Below are 16,187 nucleotides of genomic sequence, written 5' to 3' on the forward strand. Positions count from 1 at the left end.
CCGTGGGGTGCATCGTATAAATCATCCAAGTTGAGGAGGAGGGGAGATGGATTTTCAAAGGGTTGTTCATTGATAATGCATAAAGAGGAGATTTGTGTGATGGCTTGTGTGACGCTGTCGAAAGTTGAATCCAAGCAGTGGCTGCTCTCCGCATCAGATCGAGTTTTGCTCTTTGTCCATTCAAATATCTATAATAAGCACCATCACCATGCACCTCACAGAGCCAACATAACAACCGTGCCCTTCATAAATCCTGGGACCTGGAGTGTATTTTAGTGCGTATGTGTGAGGTGGGATCTGGTTGAGACCACACTGTGAAGGTTTGTGGGAGGACAGAAGAACAGCACTTGTGGCTAAATGCCATTTCACTCAATCACGCACGCACTCACTCAGTCCCACTTGTGCTTTCTATGGAGATCAAACCCAGTTCCATTTATGGAGGTTAATGCTGGCACAGCTGTCCTTCTGAAGGGACACACCTAACATGCTCACTTTCAGCTTGTGGTGAGCACACAAGATGACTGTCAGGATGGCCTGAAATATCTAGATCAAAAAAAAAAAAAAAAAGCTCTGTAAGCATGAGCGAGAAAGTGGGCAAGGGGAAAGTGTGAGGGGAAAAAGGAGGGAGGCAGAGGGGGAGACAAAGAGCAAAAAGCAGCGAGGAAAGAGTCTAATTGAATTCATTAGCTTCTGCTGACAGAAAGCCATGGCTGTTTCAGAAGAGTGGGACATTTCATATGGCAAATTCAGAACCGCAGAAAGTCTGCGAGTCAAGGCATCATGGAGTAATTATAGAGGACGGGGAAAAAATGAGCCGCCATCACTCACAGTGTGAGAACGCTCCCTCTTCCCATCAGCTGCATGTCTTGGTGCTTCACAGATGCCGACCCCCCCCCCCACTGAAACCGCCCACAACAGGACCAAACTGCATTTATTTTCTGCCTTTAGTCTCATTCAGTCATGAAATCCACAAAAATAGCAAAGCACCACCTTGGATCTCAGTATTTGCCACCTGTTTTGTGTGGTCTTTAATACACAGTCATTTACTGTGAACCATAAAAACAGCAAAAAAAAAAAAAAAATTATTTAACTGATTAATGACCATACCAGAAAACACTGAAACTAGAAGACCCAACTCGTAAAAACCGTGGCATTTAAACTCCATGAAAGAAGACAGGATGGTAATTATTCTGTAGGTGTAAGAGACTAATACTGTAGTGATTGTGAAACACAGCAGCACAGCACACGGTTGCACAATGAAATGTGTCCTCAGCTTTTAAACCATCACCCTTGGTGTGCAGTGGGCAGCCAGGACAGGCGCTCGGGGAGCAGTGTGTGGGGACAGTGCTTTGCTCAGTGGGATTCGAACCGGTAACCTTACGATTACAGGGCTGCTTCCTTAACCGCTAGTCCACCACTGGCCCGCAGTACTATACATTTCTTACCGTCAGTAGGTGTAACCAAGCTGTTCACTAACCACAAAGGACTTCCTCTAACCATCTTATTCCACATGTAACTGTCAGATGTGTAAAAGAGGTCAGAGCCAAAATGCCCATTTTCCATTCAGCTTTATTCACAACGTATCAATACTTCTTCTCCACCCATGACAAATCTGGCCTGTTCCTGCTTTCTTTCTGGTGTGCCAGATACATGCAGATTACAAAATCCTGCCTGCAGGGAGCCACTATCAAAAGCACATTGGGCCTTGCATCTTCTTACCTGCCAAGAGGTTGTTGATTTGCCCTAACAGACTCCCCCCACGAATCAGAATAAAACCTGGAGACAAGCACTCCTCCTCAGCGAGACTTTTGGTGCAGGCTACCCCTGGAGGAAGCTCAAAGAGGGTAAGCTAGAATGAAAAACAGCTTGGAAATGACAAATGTAGGTTATGATGGATGGCTGAAAATGAGGAACGGTGTGATGAGAGCAGCTGTTGTGTTTGAGGGGACATGCACTCCAGACATATCTTCCATCTTAAAGACAACATCCTGGGATCTCAGCACAAAACACAGTTTTGGACTCTGGCAAGGAGTGAATTTCATATCAGTTTCATGTGGGTCTAAACAGTTGTCCTGATTGTTCATTAGGTCCTGTCTCCCATAAACTGAGACATCTGAAGTAGTACAGCTCAGGTTAAATCACATTCTCTGTCTTCTCTACACAGTCGGTTAGTGTATAAAAAAAAAATTGTGTTCTGGGACCCTTGAATTTTGAAGCACTCTTGCATAATCCTTTACTGAACTGTACTGAAGAGACGCCTTGCTTCACCTAGACTGACGCAGAGGGCCTGAGGTATGGATGATGTTTCCAACTCAGCATGTGAGGATCTTGATGAAAGCACGACGGAACTCAATGTTGAAGGTGGTGTAGATGACAGGATTGAGGGCGCTGTTGACGTAGCCCAGCCACGTGAAGGCGCTGTAGAGCTCCGGGGGGATGTGGCAGGTCCGGCAGTGTGTGTTCAGGATGTGAGTCACAAAAAAAGGAAGCCAGCAGATGAGGAAGACCCCTACAGCATTCAGCCACACACACAAATATACACATACACACAGCAGTAAATGAACTTCTAATTAAAACAATCACCCTCCATCTCATTAAACTTGTCTGTTTAGCACTGTGTGCAGGTCAGTGTATATTTTGGTTTAATTTTGGTATAATTTAATGCTACATTACAAGCAATGTATGTCAGAGCCACTGTGGGAGTATGAAACATTAAGCCCCCTAATGGATAAAACACTCTTGCAAAGCTGCATTTTTTTTTTTTTTTCTCCACCACAGATTCCTAAATCCCCACCACAGGCAAGGTGCACTTGATCACATGAGGCAGTGATCTTCCAGCTGAGCCACATAATCTGAAAAAAAGCCTACTAATAATCTACTGGTTTTGTATGAATAAATTTTCTATCCAATTAAACAGACACTGTGAATTATCATAAGTGTTATTATTAACGTCAAGTGAGTTCACATCAGAAAAGCAACAGTGAATGTGAGCTACATTTTTTTTATTTTAATGTAATTGTAGATATAATAATAATAATAATAATAATAATAATACATGTGATCCTTACCTAAAGCAAACACTCATTCTCAAGCTTCCATATTTGTGAAGTTCCTAATTAGATTTAGTTTTCCCATTAAGAATAAAAAGCATGTACTCTCTGAAAGCACTTTAGCAAGTTATTAAACTGGGGCTTGCATTTGAAATAGCATAATTAGCCTTTAAAATGAGACGTATCTCAAGGTCTCACCCAGAACAATGGCTAGCATCTGTGTGGCCTTCTTCTCCCGCGCATGCATGCTTCTGTGGCGGACAGCTGGGCATGGCGCTGGGTGCAGTGTGGTGTGGGTCCGACCATTGGACAGCTCCTTCACCTCACAGCCCCTCATGCTCATGGGCTCCTCCTCTGGGCCTTCCTCCTCCTCCTCACGTTGTGCATCATGCTCCGTTCGGGCGAAGGAGGCCTGGCTGATGCTGCAGTAGTTCTGCAGGTCCACTGGGGTCAGCAGTGTGTTCACTGCTGGACCTGTGCGTGGCTTCTTCCGCCGCAAGCAGCCAGACAGGAGTCTGGGCTTTGCCTGAGCCGGATCCTCTGTGCTCTCCTGTGTGGGTAAAATGCACTCTGACTGAAAATGAAAGGCTGACAGAAGAGAACTGGTATATTTGTATATGTTAAAAGGTATTTTGTATCTGTTAAAAGAAATTGTTATAACGTGTTAAAAGAACTTTGATGAAATGGAATTTCAGAGCTAATTTTCAAATGATTACACCAGCAAAACTATTTCTGACTCATTGTCTATAATCCCATAAATTCAGCAAAAAGTGGAAATCAGATGCGACCTGATGAAAGTTTGTAAATGCACGCAGTACCATGTAAAAGCAGTACCATGCAATCTCCCTTAGGTGGAGATTGTAAAAAATAAACAGTTGCCTGAGGTACATATTTTTAGAACGTGTTAAATGAACTTGAAAAAAAAGTGTTTATTATAATTTCATTTTCACACAACTGCACCAGCACTACACTGCTCAATACAACATAATATAACTCCAAGTCAATCACACTTTTGTGAATCAAACTATCTGCTTTGGAAGCAACACTGATTGACAATACATTTCACATGCTGTTGTGCAAATGGAATAGACAACAGGTGGAAATTATAGGCAAATAGCAAGACATCCCCAATAAAGGTGTGGTTCTGCAGGTGGTGATTTCACTCTAGTGGTAGCATGAGACAGAGTCTACAAGACACACAAGTGGCTCAAGACACACAAGTGGCTCAGGTGGTGCAGCTCAACCAGGACGGCACATCAGTGTGAGCTGTGGCAAGAAGGTTTGTTGTGTCTGTAAAGTGTAGTGTCCAGGGCATGGAGACGCTACCAGGAGACAGGCCAGTACATCAGGAGACATAGGAGGGCAACAACCCAGCAGCAGGGCCACTACCACCTTTGTGCAAAGAGGAACAGGAGGAGCACTGCAAGAGCCCTGCAAAATGACCTCCAGCAGGCCACAAATGTGTATGTACCTGCTCAAACGGTCCGGTCAGGAACAGACTCCAAGAGGGCGGTTAGAGGGCCCGGCGTCCACAGGTGAGGGTTGTGCTTACATCCCATCACCGTGCAGCACATTTGGCCAGAGAACACCAAGATTGGCAAATTTGCCACTGGGGCCCTGTGTTCTTGACAGACAAAAGCAGGTTCACGCTGAGCACATGGAGATGCCATTCTGCAGATGCCAGAATCTGAGACACATGGTGCACACAATGAAATGTGTCCTTTGCTTTTAACCCATCAGTGGGCAACCATGACAAATGCCCGGGAAGCAGTGTGTGGGGACGGATTTGACGGAGCTTCAAATCCACAACCTTCTGATTGCGGGTCCGCTTCCTTACCCGCTAGGCCACCACTGCCGCAACATGACCGGTTTGGCATTTCTTTGGGGGGCTGCACAGCCCTCCATGTGTTCGCCAGAGGTAGCCTGACTGCCATTAGGTGGCCCTGGGTTCCACCTAATGCAACACAATGCTAGACCTCATGTGGCTTTAGTGTGTCAGCAGTTCCTGCAAGACAAATGCATTGATGCTATAGACTGGCCCGCCCGTTCCCCAGACCTGAATCCAACTGAGCACATCTGGGACATCATGTCTCGCTCCATCCAACAACGCCACGTTGCACCACAGGCTGCTTTAGTCTAGGTCTTGGAGGATATCCCTCATTAGACCACCCACCACCTCATCAGGAGCATGTCCAGGCATTGTAGGGAGGTCGTACAGGCACATGGAGGCCACACACACTACTGAGCTTCATTTTAACTTTTTTTAAGGACATTACATCCAAGTTGGACCAGTCTGTAGTCTGTTTTATTTTGAGACCAGGTTTATAAATTAAATTTCCATCAATAATTTTTGTGTGATTTTGTTGTCAATAGATGCAAAGAATATTTCATTCAGATCTAGGATGTCATATTTTTGTGTTCAATTAATTTTTAGCTGCAGTGTATTTCTACCTCATTGTCTGTAATCCCACAAGAGTAGTTTGCACACTTATCACAGATGTTAAAAACATCATCTTTCCTTCTGCAGAAAGGGCATATTTTTGTCCTTCTGTTCCGCTTCTGCTATTCCTGATTGGCTAATTGCCCATATCTAATTATAATGCACAGAATGTATAATGCTGGTGCAATATTTCTAATCATTTAAGCATTTTATCAAGACACAAGTTTCAAGCTATGAGTTTTTACTTCCCAGCCTGCTGCAATGACATCTGCACATAAGTAGAAGACAAGCTCGCCATGCAATGAGTGCATTGCCAAGTCTCTCAAAATACCAAGACCAAATTCATCAAGAAAGTCAGTGTCTCACTAAGACTAATTTCAAGCAAGAGTTCACAAACAACAGCTTGTATCTCTCTCACACGCACAGTCACACTCCCTTACCACTTTGATTCTGATAGGGGACAAGTCTCTTCTCTCTTTTTGACCATCTTGCAGACAAGTCTCCTGAAACAGGATGATACAGAAATGGAAATCACCTTATTGCTCAAGTTAAACAGTTATTATATGTCTGCAAAAAATCTGACCAGTGATAACAGTGGAATTGTTTCACTCTCCATAAAATCCCTACAAAAAGGCAGATGTTGTAAAGGTGTGTGTGTGTGTGTGTGTGTGTGTGTGTGTGTGTATGCTCAAAATGGAAAGCAACATAATTGCAATGTGTCTGCATCTGGATGCAAAAAGTGAAAACCAGGCATGACCTGATGAAAATATTTAAATAGACTCAGTACCACATAAACGTTTTTGGGGAGGTCATCCGAATCAGCCCTTAGGTGGAAACAAATTGGTTGCCCATCTGAACTACAGATATGATTAGATATGATTAGCTAGCTTTCCAATACTACATAGGCTAATATCTTGCTTCCTGCACATTTGAAGGGGTTGGGTTAAGTCAAGCAATAGGTGAGGGATGGGTAAGGTTGTTGATGCTTAAGTGAATACAAGGGATCGTGGGAAATGTGAAAAGCAAACACAGCGAAACAAATCCATCGATGTCACTGGTCTGGCCTTATGTGTGTAGACATTTCAGAGCACTTTTAGCTTTCAAAAGTTATCCAAAGGTCATGGTTCCCCTTGAAGTGTGCAATATTCAGGTGACCTTCTTCTGTTTCTTTCTCATGAGGTATAATCCCATGTAATAGCATCCTTTACGTGAGCCTGCATGAAGGCCACTGCACCTCAAAACCTAAACTCTGCTTGACTTGATGTGGGGAGGGAAAAACAAATCCTTTAAAAAAAATAAGAAAGCAAATCCAGGGAATCATTAAAGCTTTTTTCCCCATATCAAATTTTGCTCCAGTTAACCGGAACTTTACTGGGACACCTCCAAGTATCTGATCCAACTTCACAGCTCTTGCTATCACAGATACACAATCCTGCGCTGGGAAGTTGGACAAGACCATTTAATGTAATGGCCTCTGAAAGAAAATGTAGACGTAGAGGAATTTTAGCTTGACAATCATCCATAACCTTTACCAATATCAGAAATGCCTTCTGAGAAACGGCTTCTATTCATACATGTATTTTGAATCAGATAATGTAGAATAGTAGGAATAATAATTTTGCGGTACATTTTTATCTCATGTCCCCATATCAAGAACAAAGTGTTTCAGTGAAAAACAATGTGTGCTGTACTCATACTGCAGATGGAGGGGCGGTTCCCGGCTGGATTTTTCCACTAGCTTGTCGGAAAGCAATCTTCTTCCTCCTCTTTCTGAGGAACACATAGATCCGTACGTACACCAGCAGTGTGACAATGAAGGGCAGGTAGAAGGACACCACCGAAGAGTATATCACAAAGTCAGGGTTGGAGATGGAACATACAGATGGGTCATCTGCAACATACATACACACATATGCAACGAACCTTCATGCAGAAAGGCTGAATATATCAGTGTTGTGTTACTAATGAAATGTCTACGCAGCCAATGGGTCAGTCTAACTGATGATATGGAGTATAGGGAGACCTATAAGCAGATAATTTAACATTGTGTTTTCTCATTAATATAAACAAGATAAATGAATAGCCTTTAAGACTTATTTAAATGGCCTCGTCACCCCCTGGCCTTGTGTCATCATCCACAGTGGGGACTGATGAGGCATTTTAGCTGTGCTATGACACCTCACCTGTAGTGTTGAAGCCGAACAGCAAGGGGCAGGATACAGCAAAAGCCAGGATCCAGACGGTGGCAATCATTATAGACACCCGTCTGCGGGAGCTGTGGGTGGTGTTATACAGCACCGGCATCACCACCGCCGTGTACCTGCACAAGGGTCAGAACATCACCCTCTATAGTGCAGAAGAAGACTTCAGTTAAATTATGTTCTTATGCAGCCCTTTTTCACCATTGGCACCAAAAGCAAAGTCAGCAAAATGTTTATTAAAACATTAATGTCCAGGACTCTTTTGAATGTAGATAGGATGTATTAGAATGGAAGAACACACAAAGCTAGATAAAAAATTAATTAGTTGCATTTATGCCAAGAATTTTCAATGTGTTTTTGCTACTGAGTGTATTGGAAGCTCAAAGGAAATGTTAATTAGACTCGACCCGATTCAGTCCAGGACGGCGTGGCAGTTTTATTACCGAGAGGTTAACGTCCTTGCTATTGTTTTTCTATCAACACAATTACTCCTTTTCTTCTTGCTGCAAAACTTGGTGCATTATTGAAAAACTGGAGGAACCACAGAGCTAAAAATACTCTCTCCCGCCCCTTTCTCAGTGTATAAACCTTGTTTTCCCCTTTTGTCGGAAAGCACACCACACAAGTGCCCACAATTTTTGAAGAGAATGGGATAATAACAGTGAATTGTTAATTCCACCTTAAGCACACATGCATGAGTGCATGCCTCCCTCCCACCCTCTGTCACACACAAAATTAAAGCGGAGCTGCGCGGGTGTTAATTATGCACCTGCCACTGGTGAGCTCATCAGACATTTATTAATAACAAAGGCACAGAAATAAAACAATTTGAATGCACAAAGATTTATTAAAGATTTATTATTGTTCATTTCTGTACAACAGGCAATTAAAATGACTATCAGATTGACAGTGGAAACATGCAAATAGTGAATGTTCACATAAACATAGAATACGGGCATGAACGTATAAAGCATGCACACACACACACAGACACCACAAACATACACCCCAAACACATGTATGTCCTGTGCGTGCATCATGCTTCGGAGGAAGCTGTGGGGCATGCTCTTTTTTTATTTTGTCCAAAGGCTTCAAATGAATAAATGAATCTGTATGTGGAATGGCAAGATTTTTTTCCTGGAAGGGGTATTCCGCTATTTAATGGCCTTTAAACCCGACAAGATCCACCACACTGACAACCAGCAACAAACTGCAGGCATGCAAGCTCCGCAGAAACTGAACCACCAAAGCCAGGTGCTTCGAAAGTGTTAATTCCTGCTCAACCAGACATGCACAACCTCCCTTACCTGTCAATACTGATGGCACAAAGGTTAAGAATGCTAGCAGTGCACATCATGACATCCAGCGTGACGAAGATGTTGCAGTAGATTCGACTAAAGAGCCACGCTCCACCCACAACCTGGACAGGTCACATAAAGATCACATGACTACCATATAGTCACATATAAACCCCAAACATGTCAAACTCTGAAGAGAGGATGTATAATTCAGGACCTGAATGCATCTATCTCTCTCCCTCGGTTTCTCACACCCGCTTAGAATTTTGGGCAGACATTGCCCAGGGTGGGATAATCTGAGGTAATAATCCTTTGACAGAGCTGAATGTGCTGCGTTACCTTCACAGTCTGGCAGCCGGACTGGCCGTCCCTTGGCCAGACGCAGCCAGTCAATCCAACCTTCCCAGAAATCTAACACTCTCAAGGCCAATTCCTAGCTGATGAACTGGCCCTCCTTGGGTTGGCTGGAATGGTTCTAGTTTAGATGGTGGGCTACCACCATTGAACTCGTGTTCATGTTTATAGGTCTTCAAAGGCTCCCCAAATTTGATCCCACCCCTCTCTCCATCTGCAGTGTCGGAGACCTCCACCTCCCCTGTGGGCAATTAATTGCACAGATAACTGGCTATTAATGGCTGGACGTTCACCACAAAAATGATCCTCACCCTCCAGCTCATTATAGATTCTGCACTATTTCCATCTTAATGATTGAAACCAGTTCCACCAGTCATTAACCAAATCCAATAATTGAACTACGTCTAATCAATCACTAACACTGGCCAGTAATTGACCCGCTTACCTCCAGGTAGACGGCCCAGGGCATGACGAGCGACGCCACCAGCAGGTCGGCCACAGCCAGACTGACCACCAGGTAGTTGGTGGTGGTCTGGAGGGAGCGCTCGCGCAGGACTGCCATACACACCAGCACGTTCCCAAACACGATAGCCAGGATGAGCAGGGAATAAAGCATGGCGTAGTAGTTCCTTTCGTTGTCCTCCGCCAACGGTACAGCGCTGGAGTTCCCGTCCAAAAACGCGCGGTCCGTGCCGTTCCAAGACCACTCGGCACTGCCAAGCATCTCCATGGGAAGGGTCCTCAGGAAAGCCTGTGTGTGTAGAACCACGGTGCCATTTCTCACACACACGGGAACTACGTTTCGTGGATGGCTCCAGCAAAAGAAGCGACATTGATCAAACTCAACATATTCTCCAGCTCGCCCATTGACAGTGACAGGAGTTAATATGTCAGGCGCTTGCAGGATAAAGGTGAGTCCCCTCAAGTTCCACCTCCCCATCTTGCCCGACCGCACCAGGACATGACGAAGTCTGGCATTCGATTTATCCAAGCCATGCCAATTTTGGAGAGGAGCAGGCAGGAACGCCCGACTCCTGAACTCCTCCACATGGCAAATAAAACGCCGCAATTACTCCAAAGCCAAAGAATGATCGCGCAATAATGAAGCTTTTGCTGCCGGACAGGGGTCAGATTTACAGCGTTTTAGACCCAATCATGGCTTTTAAATTCAATAACATACAGCACTTTAGCGCGACAGTTCATTAATTGATGAAATTCACACGAGACACCGAATATTTTGCCTCTTTATCTTGTTGGGGGGAAAAAAAGCAAAGTGTGTGTTGCGTGGTTAGACTTGCAAGTTAATTACGCGCGTAATTTCCGAGTCGCCGCGCCAAAATAAATGACGCTCGTAAAAGACAACCACGACGCACAACACGCGCGCGACATTTCCACGTCATAACGCGTGATCGGGACGCCGGGGTGTACCTGTACGGGCGTCTCCGCTGCGGTGGGGTCCGTGGCGCGTTACGACCTCCGGAGAGCGCGCCGCCGTCTCGCTGCCGCGGAGCGCAAACTTATCTGGGTTACCCGCGTCGCCATCCTCCCACTGCCCGGGTCCGTCACTCGGGATTCACGCAGGGGGGCTGGGGACAACTCCACGCGACGCGCTCCGGCCACCTCGAACCGGCGAGGTGTGGCCGCGGGACGCGTGGATCCGGCCGCGGGGCGTCCAATTAATCAGGCGAATGTAAATTATGTGACTTTGGGATGATGTATAAATAAATAAATAAATAAACATAAAAGAAATAAAACGAAATATTTTTTTTTTTGTGCGCAAAACCTTCGGCACGCGCAAAAGTCTATAGATAAGCGATGACGAAATTGCACGACGTCAAAGAGCAGCGTTCTCCTTCAAAGTGAGGGTGTGTCGCTCCCCGACAGGACTACCTGCTATTATTCCATGGAATCAGCAGGACTGCCCATTAACGGGTTGTCTTTAAAAATAATGACCACCTGAGACCGCGGTGGCTTCCGAGGACATTTACATGCCCAGAACCTCGGAAGTGGCGAATAAAATCGAGGTTGTGATCAGCAACGCCGAGGTCAACGAGCTCCTAAAGTTTTTCCTGTGCATTTTTCACCCAAGGTTTGCATAAATCATGTTTTTTTTTTTATGCTTAACCTTGCGTCGGAGTATGTTATATTCATATCATAATGGTGTATGGACATGTGTGGGATTCACGTGAGGTAGGCTTGGCAGGAGCCTGCTGGAGATCCAGCTGCATGATAGGTGGTGCTTCTGGAAGTGATTTATTGTGCTGTTAGCCCAGATTTGTATTCAGCCAGTGGGAAAGGCACAGGCGATGGACTTGGATGAGAAGACATAAGGCAAAAAAAAACAGTATCCAGATGAAGGGGAAAAGCTTTGCAGCGGTGTTGCTGATAGGTCCGATTAACATCCTAGGCATGAATTAGCCCCCAGGAGGTAGGAAATAAATGAGTTTGATACTATTTCATAAGACATTCCAGGGGGCATGGACTTCATTTGTGCTTGGTTGCGAGCTGAACCGACTTCACCTCATAAAAATGTGTATTTAATGAGATTAAAACAATGCTGAATATCATGAACGCAGGTGAAACTTTATTATCGGACTCTTGGGATGCTGCTGACACCCAAATAGCTGCTGGTGCTCTAACACAGGTGGATCGAGGAAAGTTGGCCAGGAAGGTCTCAGAGGTGAAGTGAAGTGATTGTCGTAGTGAAGCACGGCACATGGTGCACAATGAAATGTGTCCTCTGCGTTTATCCCATCACCCTTGGTGATCAGTGGGCAGCCATGAGCACTGCGTGGGAACGGCATTTTGCTCAGTGGCAGCTCGGGATTCGAACCGGCGACCTTCCACTTACGGGTCCGCTTCAGATGAGGGCCGATGAGAAATACAGCAGCCTTGAACCGGCCGTGGTCCTGACAGCGGCCTCTATAGAGTCGCCACTGACCACATCCATAGCTATTAACGTAATGTACACTCGAACACCTGCGGCCTTGGTTGTTTTCCCCTCAAAGCCATAAAAACAGCGAGATGACCACCTCCCGCCCCAGTGTTATTACAGAAGAGGCGAGGGTGCTATACATCACACTGCTGCCATCCTGTGCTTAAGGCGCTGAACAGCAAGGGAAAATGAATTCTTTTCACTTCAGCGCTCGCATCGTGTCCGTCAGCGATGACAGTGTACACACCATCGGCTCAGAAGTGAAGTGTTTCAGAACATGACGTGATTCAAATGGAGCTTTATTTATTAAAATGCAACTAAACAGTATTGCATACAATTTGCATTCAATTATCACAATTAATTAAAGTGTGTGTGACAGTCAGTTATTCAGTAATTATGTGTAATTGCACGTTTTAATTGCCTGTCCGAGGTTCAGCGTCACTTGCACATTTTTGTTATACGACGGGTATAAAAACCGCAGATGTCACTTCTTCTCGCGGGCTTCCCATTCGCTGTAGCCCCCAGCATAGTGGCGAGCCCTAAAAAAAAAAAAAAAAAAAACACATAAACATTTATCTTCCCTTTATTTGTTCATCTGTCACTCTTTTCCAAAGCAACTTAAGTTGAAATATCACAGCGCCAGGCAACCTGGAAACAGCGTGGTGATAAGTGTGTTGCTCAGGGGAACAACCGAAGCAGCAGCAATCTTTGAAGGTCAAATAAAAAAGAAAGCTTGGCTCCCACTCCCGTTTATTTCTGATTAGACATTGTGTGGCGAGAATGAAAGAGAATAAACAGTCATGGATTGCCCTTCATCATGCATGTGTACGATCGGTGGGTTACCTTTTGAAACCAAGACCCCAGGCAATCTCAAGAGCAGTGGCACTCCTGCGTCCCCGCTGGCAGTGGAAGACGATGTCGTAGTCATCCTTCCCCGGGGCCTTCGCTTTAAACTGCAGCTCGAAGCGCTGTGGGGCCAGCTTCAGCGACTGCTCCAGTGTGTCCACTGACAAAATATTTTTTAACAGCTTACACAATGCGCACACGTTGCTTTTTTCCAAGCGTGAAATGTATTCATTCGTCACACACGAGGAATATTAACGGCGCCCTGGATCCGTCCTGCCTGGAATTCGTCAGGATTGCGGACATCAAACAGCTGCACACTGCGGCTGGACAGCAGAGACTTCAGCTCCTCATAGGTCACAATCGATGCTGGAATAAAAAGTGCAGGTCACCAGACTTTTTAAGACTGAGGTTGGCATAAGGACAAACGTGAGTTCGCCCCCCCCACATCTTCTTAACTATTTCATGATATTCTGTCCTTGGGACAACACTATGACACATTGACACAATAAAAAGTAGTCAGTGTACAGCTTGTATAACAGTGTAAATGTCACGTCTCGGGGTCAAAGGGGGAGTGAGGCACCGAGGCATCATAAGGATAAGGGATTTATTAACATCACAGAAAACGGGCACGATGGCCAGAAAAAGAAACAGAGACGAGCGGAAAACAACCCGAAGGCGTGTGACGACTTGTCAGGAGCTAAAACAAACGCAGGGAAAGTAAAGGTCCACGTTAATGCAGTTGTCCTTCTGCAGTCCCCTATCCTTAACTAAACACACAGCCGTTATCTGTCTAAGCTGTTGGCAACAAAAGTGAATGCACCTCTTCGTGAAAAATAAATTTATTTGGTTCAGATGGTGAAAAGTACAAAGGCGAGTGTGTCTTGCCTAGAGTCAAGCATGGTGGTGGGAGTGTCATGGTTTGTGGATTTGTGAATACCATGTACTGTGACATACTGAAGCAGGGCATGATCCCCTCCTTTCGGAAACTGGCCCAAGGTGCAGCATTCCAACACGATAAGGACAAACACACCTACATTGCTAAAGTGAGGGTCAATGTGCTGGACTGGCCAAGCATGTCTCCATACCTTAACCCTATTAAGCATGTGTGGGTCAAATATTGATGCTTTTGGGTGTGTTTTGTTATTTTGAGGGAACGGCAAATTTACACTGTAATACAAGATGTAAATTTTGTCAAAGCTTCGTGTCTTCAGTGTTGTCTTCACTAAGATGCCCTTATTTATGTTTTAGGCTGAATTTAAGGCTCTAAAGGAGCCCTAAAGGAGCCCTTGTACAGACATTTGGGTTCATTTTATGAGTCGCTAATGGACTCTCTTTTATCATGCATCTAGTCACTCACTATACTTAACTGATTAGTCTTGGCAGAGCCTATCCAGGGACACTGGTGTGCTGCACACAAAAAGTGCAGTGCAAGTAGGCTACAATAAAAATACACTGCTCAAAAACTAAAGGGAACACAAAAATATCCTAGATCTGAATGAATTTATTCTTCCTAAATACTTTCTTTATATTCTTGACAAAAAATAAAACACACTACAGGCTGATCCAACTTTGATGTAATGTCCTTAAAAGTTAAAATGAGGCTCAGTAATGTGTGTGGCTTCCACATGCCTGCATAACGTCCCTACAACGCCTGAGCATGCTCAAACTGGTCATGCTGGAGGAAGTTGCAGGCAGCAGAACGTTCTCCACAGTGTTTCCAGAATCTGTCACATGTGCCCAGTGTGAACCTGCTTTCATCTGTGAAAAGCACAGGACGCCAGTGGTGAATTTGCCAGTCTGTGTGTTCTCTGGCAAATGCCAAATGTGCTGCATGGTACTGGGCTGTAAGCACTACCCCCACCTGTGGACGTCAGCCCCTCACACCACCCTCATGGGGTCTGTTTCTGACCGTTTGAGCAGGTACATGCACACTTGTGGCCTGCTGCAGGCCATCTTGCAGGGCTCTGGCAGTGCTCCTCCTGTTCCTCCCTGTACAAAGGTGGAGGTAGCAGCCCTGCTGATGGGTTGTCTCCTAATGTACTGGCCTGTCTCCTAGTAGCGCCTCCATGCTCTGGACACTACGCTGACAGACACAGCATTCTTGCCACAGACCTCATTGATCCTGGATGAGCTGCATGACCTGAGCCACTTGTGTGTGTTGTAGACTCTGTCTCATGCTACCACTAGAGTCAAAGCACCGCCAGCTTTAAAAAGTGACCAAAACATCAGCCAGAAAGCACAGGAACTGAGGAGTGTTCTGTGGTCACCACCTGCAGAACCACGCCTTTATTGGGGATGTCTTGCTATTTGCCTATAATTTCCACCTGTTGTCTATTCCATTTGCACAACAGCATGTGAAATGTATTGTCAATCCGTGTTGCCTCCTAAGCAGACTTGGAGTTACATTGTGATGTTAAAGTGTTCACTTTGTTTTTTTGAGCAGAGTGAATTTTACCTACTTTTATTACAATGCCACCTGGATGCAAACAGTTTATTAATCACATAAAACATATTGTTTATATATGCTACGGCCTGTCCTGTTTATTAATCGCTGTTTGTATAGCGTACGCATATATCTTAACAGATATTCACTTTTAACAGTGTGGCGCTGTTCTGACGTGCGAGGCTAATGTAAACTAAAGTTCATTCCGCAGCAATGGCCGCAGGCATATTACCGGGATCAGGTGGGACGTCGCCGCATCTGGCCGCTGAAGTCCGCAGGCCACAGCGCTGACCGCCGGGCCGCACCGGCCCACTGCATGCAGCTTTTCCCGCAGAAAAACATAACCGGCGCAACAATGCACACGACAACATGTTCACCGCCTGCCCTCTTTAGCAATAGACTTTGACCACAGTGTGTCGCATTTCTCGATTTCCACATAACCAAGTACATCCGGGGTTGCCAGATCTCGAAGGTGAAGCTGGCGAAATCTTCCCGTCTTGCATGGAAAAAATATATAATATATTATATCGTTTCCTTTTTTAATTATATTTATGTAAATTATCTTCTGTACATTATAAACCATGCTCTACACCAGTGATTAGACTAATTTACAACCTTTT

The 16,187-nt window shown here is 45.0% G+C and overlaps 2 protein-coding genes across 2 annotated transcripts; both read right to left on the reverse strand.

Moving 5' to 3' along the window:
• Positions 1-1,341: 1,341 nt before the first annotated feature.
• Positions 1,342-11,187, reverse strand: drd3 (dopamine receptor D3). Its single transcript, XM_028958701.1, has 8 exons — positions 10,772-11,187; positions 9,789-10,094; positions 8,999-9,111; positions 7,674-7,810; positions 7,188-7,381; positions 5,931-5,993; positions 3,249-3,600; positions 1,342-2,509 (listed from the first exon to the last, which is right to left on the reverse strand). The coding sequence occupies exons 2-8, from the start codon at positions 10,071-10,073 to the stop codon at positions 2,313-2,315; spliced, it is 1,341 nt and encodes a 446-aa protein (XP_028814534.1). The 5' UTR covers positions 10,074-10,094; positions 10,772-11,187; the 3' UTR covers positions 1,342-2,312.
• Positions 11,188-12,561: 1,374 nt separating this feature from the next.
• LOC114767146 (thiosulfate:glutathione sulfurtransferase) lies at positions 12,562-16,006 on the reverse strand. The gene is made up of 4 exons (XM_028958710.1): positions 15,800-16,006; positions 13,368-13,490; positions 13,122-13,284; positions 12,562-12,817 (listed from the first exon to the last, which is right to left on the reverse strand). Exons 1-4 carry the CDS (start codon positions 15,936-15,938, stop codon positions 12,763-12,765), a joined length of 480 nt encoding a protein of 159 aa, XP_028814543.1. The 5' UTR covers positions 15,939-16,006; the 3' UTR covers positions 12,562-12,762.
• Between the last annotated feature and the right edge of the window lie 181 nt (positions 16,007-16,187).

This window comes from Denticeps clupeoides, chromosome 2 (genome assembly GCF_900700375.1).
Source record: "Denticeps clupeoides chromosome 2, fDenClu1.1, whole genome shotgun sequence".
In the NCBI taxonomy this organism is placed as follows: domain Eukaryota; kingdom Metazoa; phylum Chordata; class Actinopteri; order Clupeiformes; family Denticipitidae; genus Denticeps; species Denticeps clupeoides.

What these genes read in the sequence shown, in the direction of transcription:
- drd3 (XM_028958701.1), bottom strand. Translation starts at nt 10,073, where the DNA reads ATGGAGATGCTTGGCAGTGCCGAGTGGTCTTGGAACGGCACGGACCGC. An exon ending in CCTGGGCCGTCTACCTGGAG is followed by an intron (nt 9,112 to 9,788) that starts GTAAGCGGGTCA and finishes TGACCTGTCCAG; the next exon opens with GTTGTGGGTGGAGCGTGGCT. An exon ending in CCCCTATCAGAATCAAAGTG is followed by an intron (nt 3,601 to 5,930) that starts GTAAGGGAGTGT and finishes TTACCCACACAG; the next exon opens with GAGAGCACAGAGGATCCGGC.
- LOC114767146 (XM_028958710.1), bottom strand. Translation starts at nt 15,938, where the DNA reads ATGTTGTCGTGTGCATTGTTGCGCCGGTTATGTTTTTCTGCGGGAAAA. An exon ending in CGACGTCCCACCTGATCCCG is followed by an intron (nt 13,491 to 15,799) that starts GTAATATGCCTG and finishes TTTTTATTCCAG; the next exon opens with CATCGATTGTGACCTATGAG. An exon ending in GGGCGCCGTTAATATTCCTC is followed by an intron (nt 13,285 to 13,367) that starts GTGTGTGACGAA and finishes ATATTTTGTCAG; the next exon opens with TGGACACACTGGAGCAGTCG.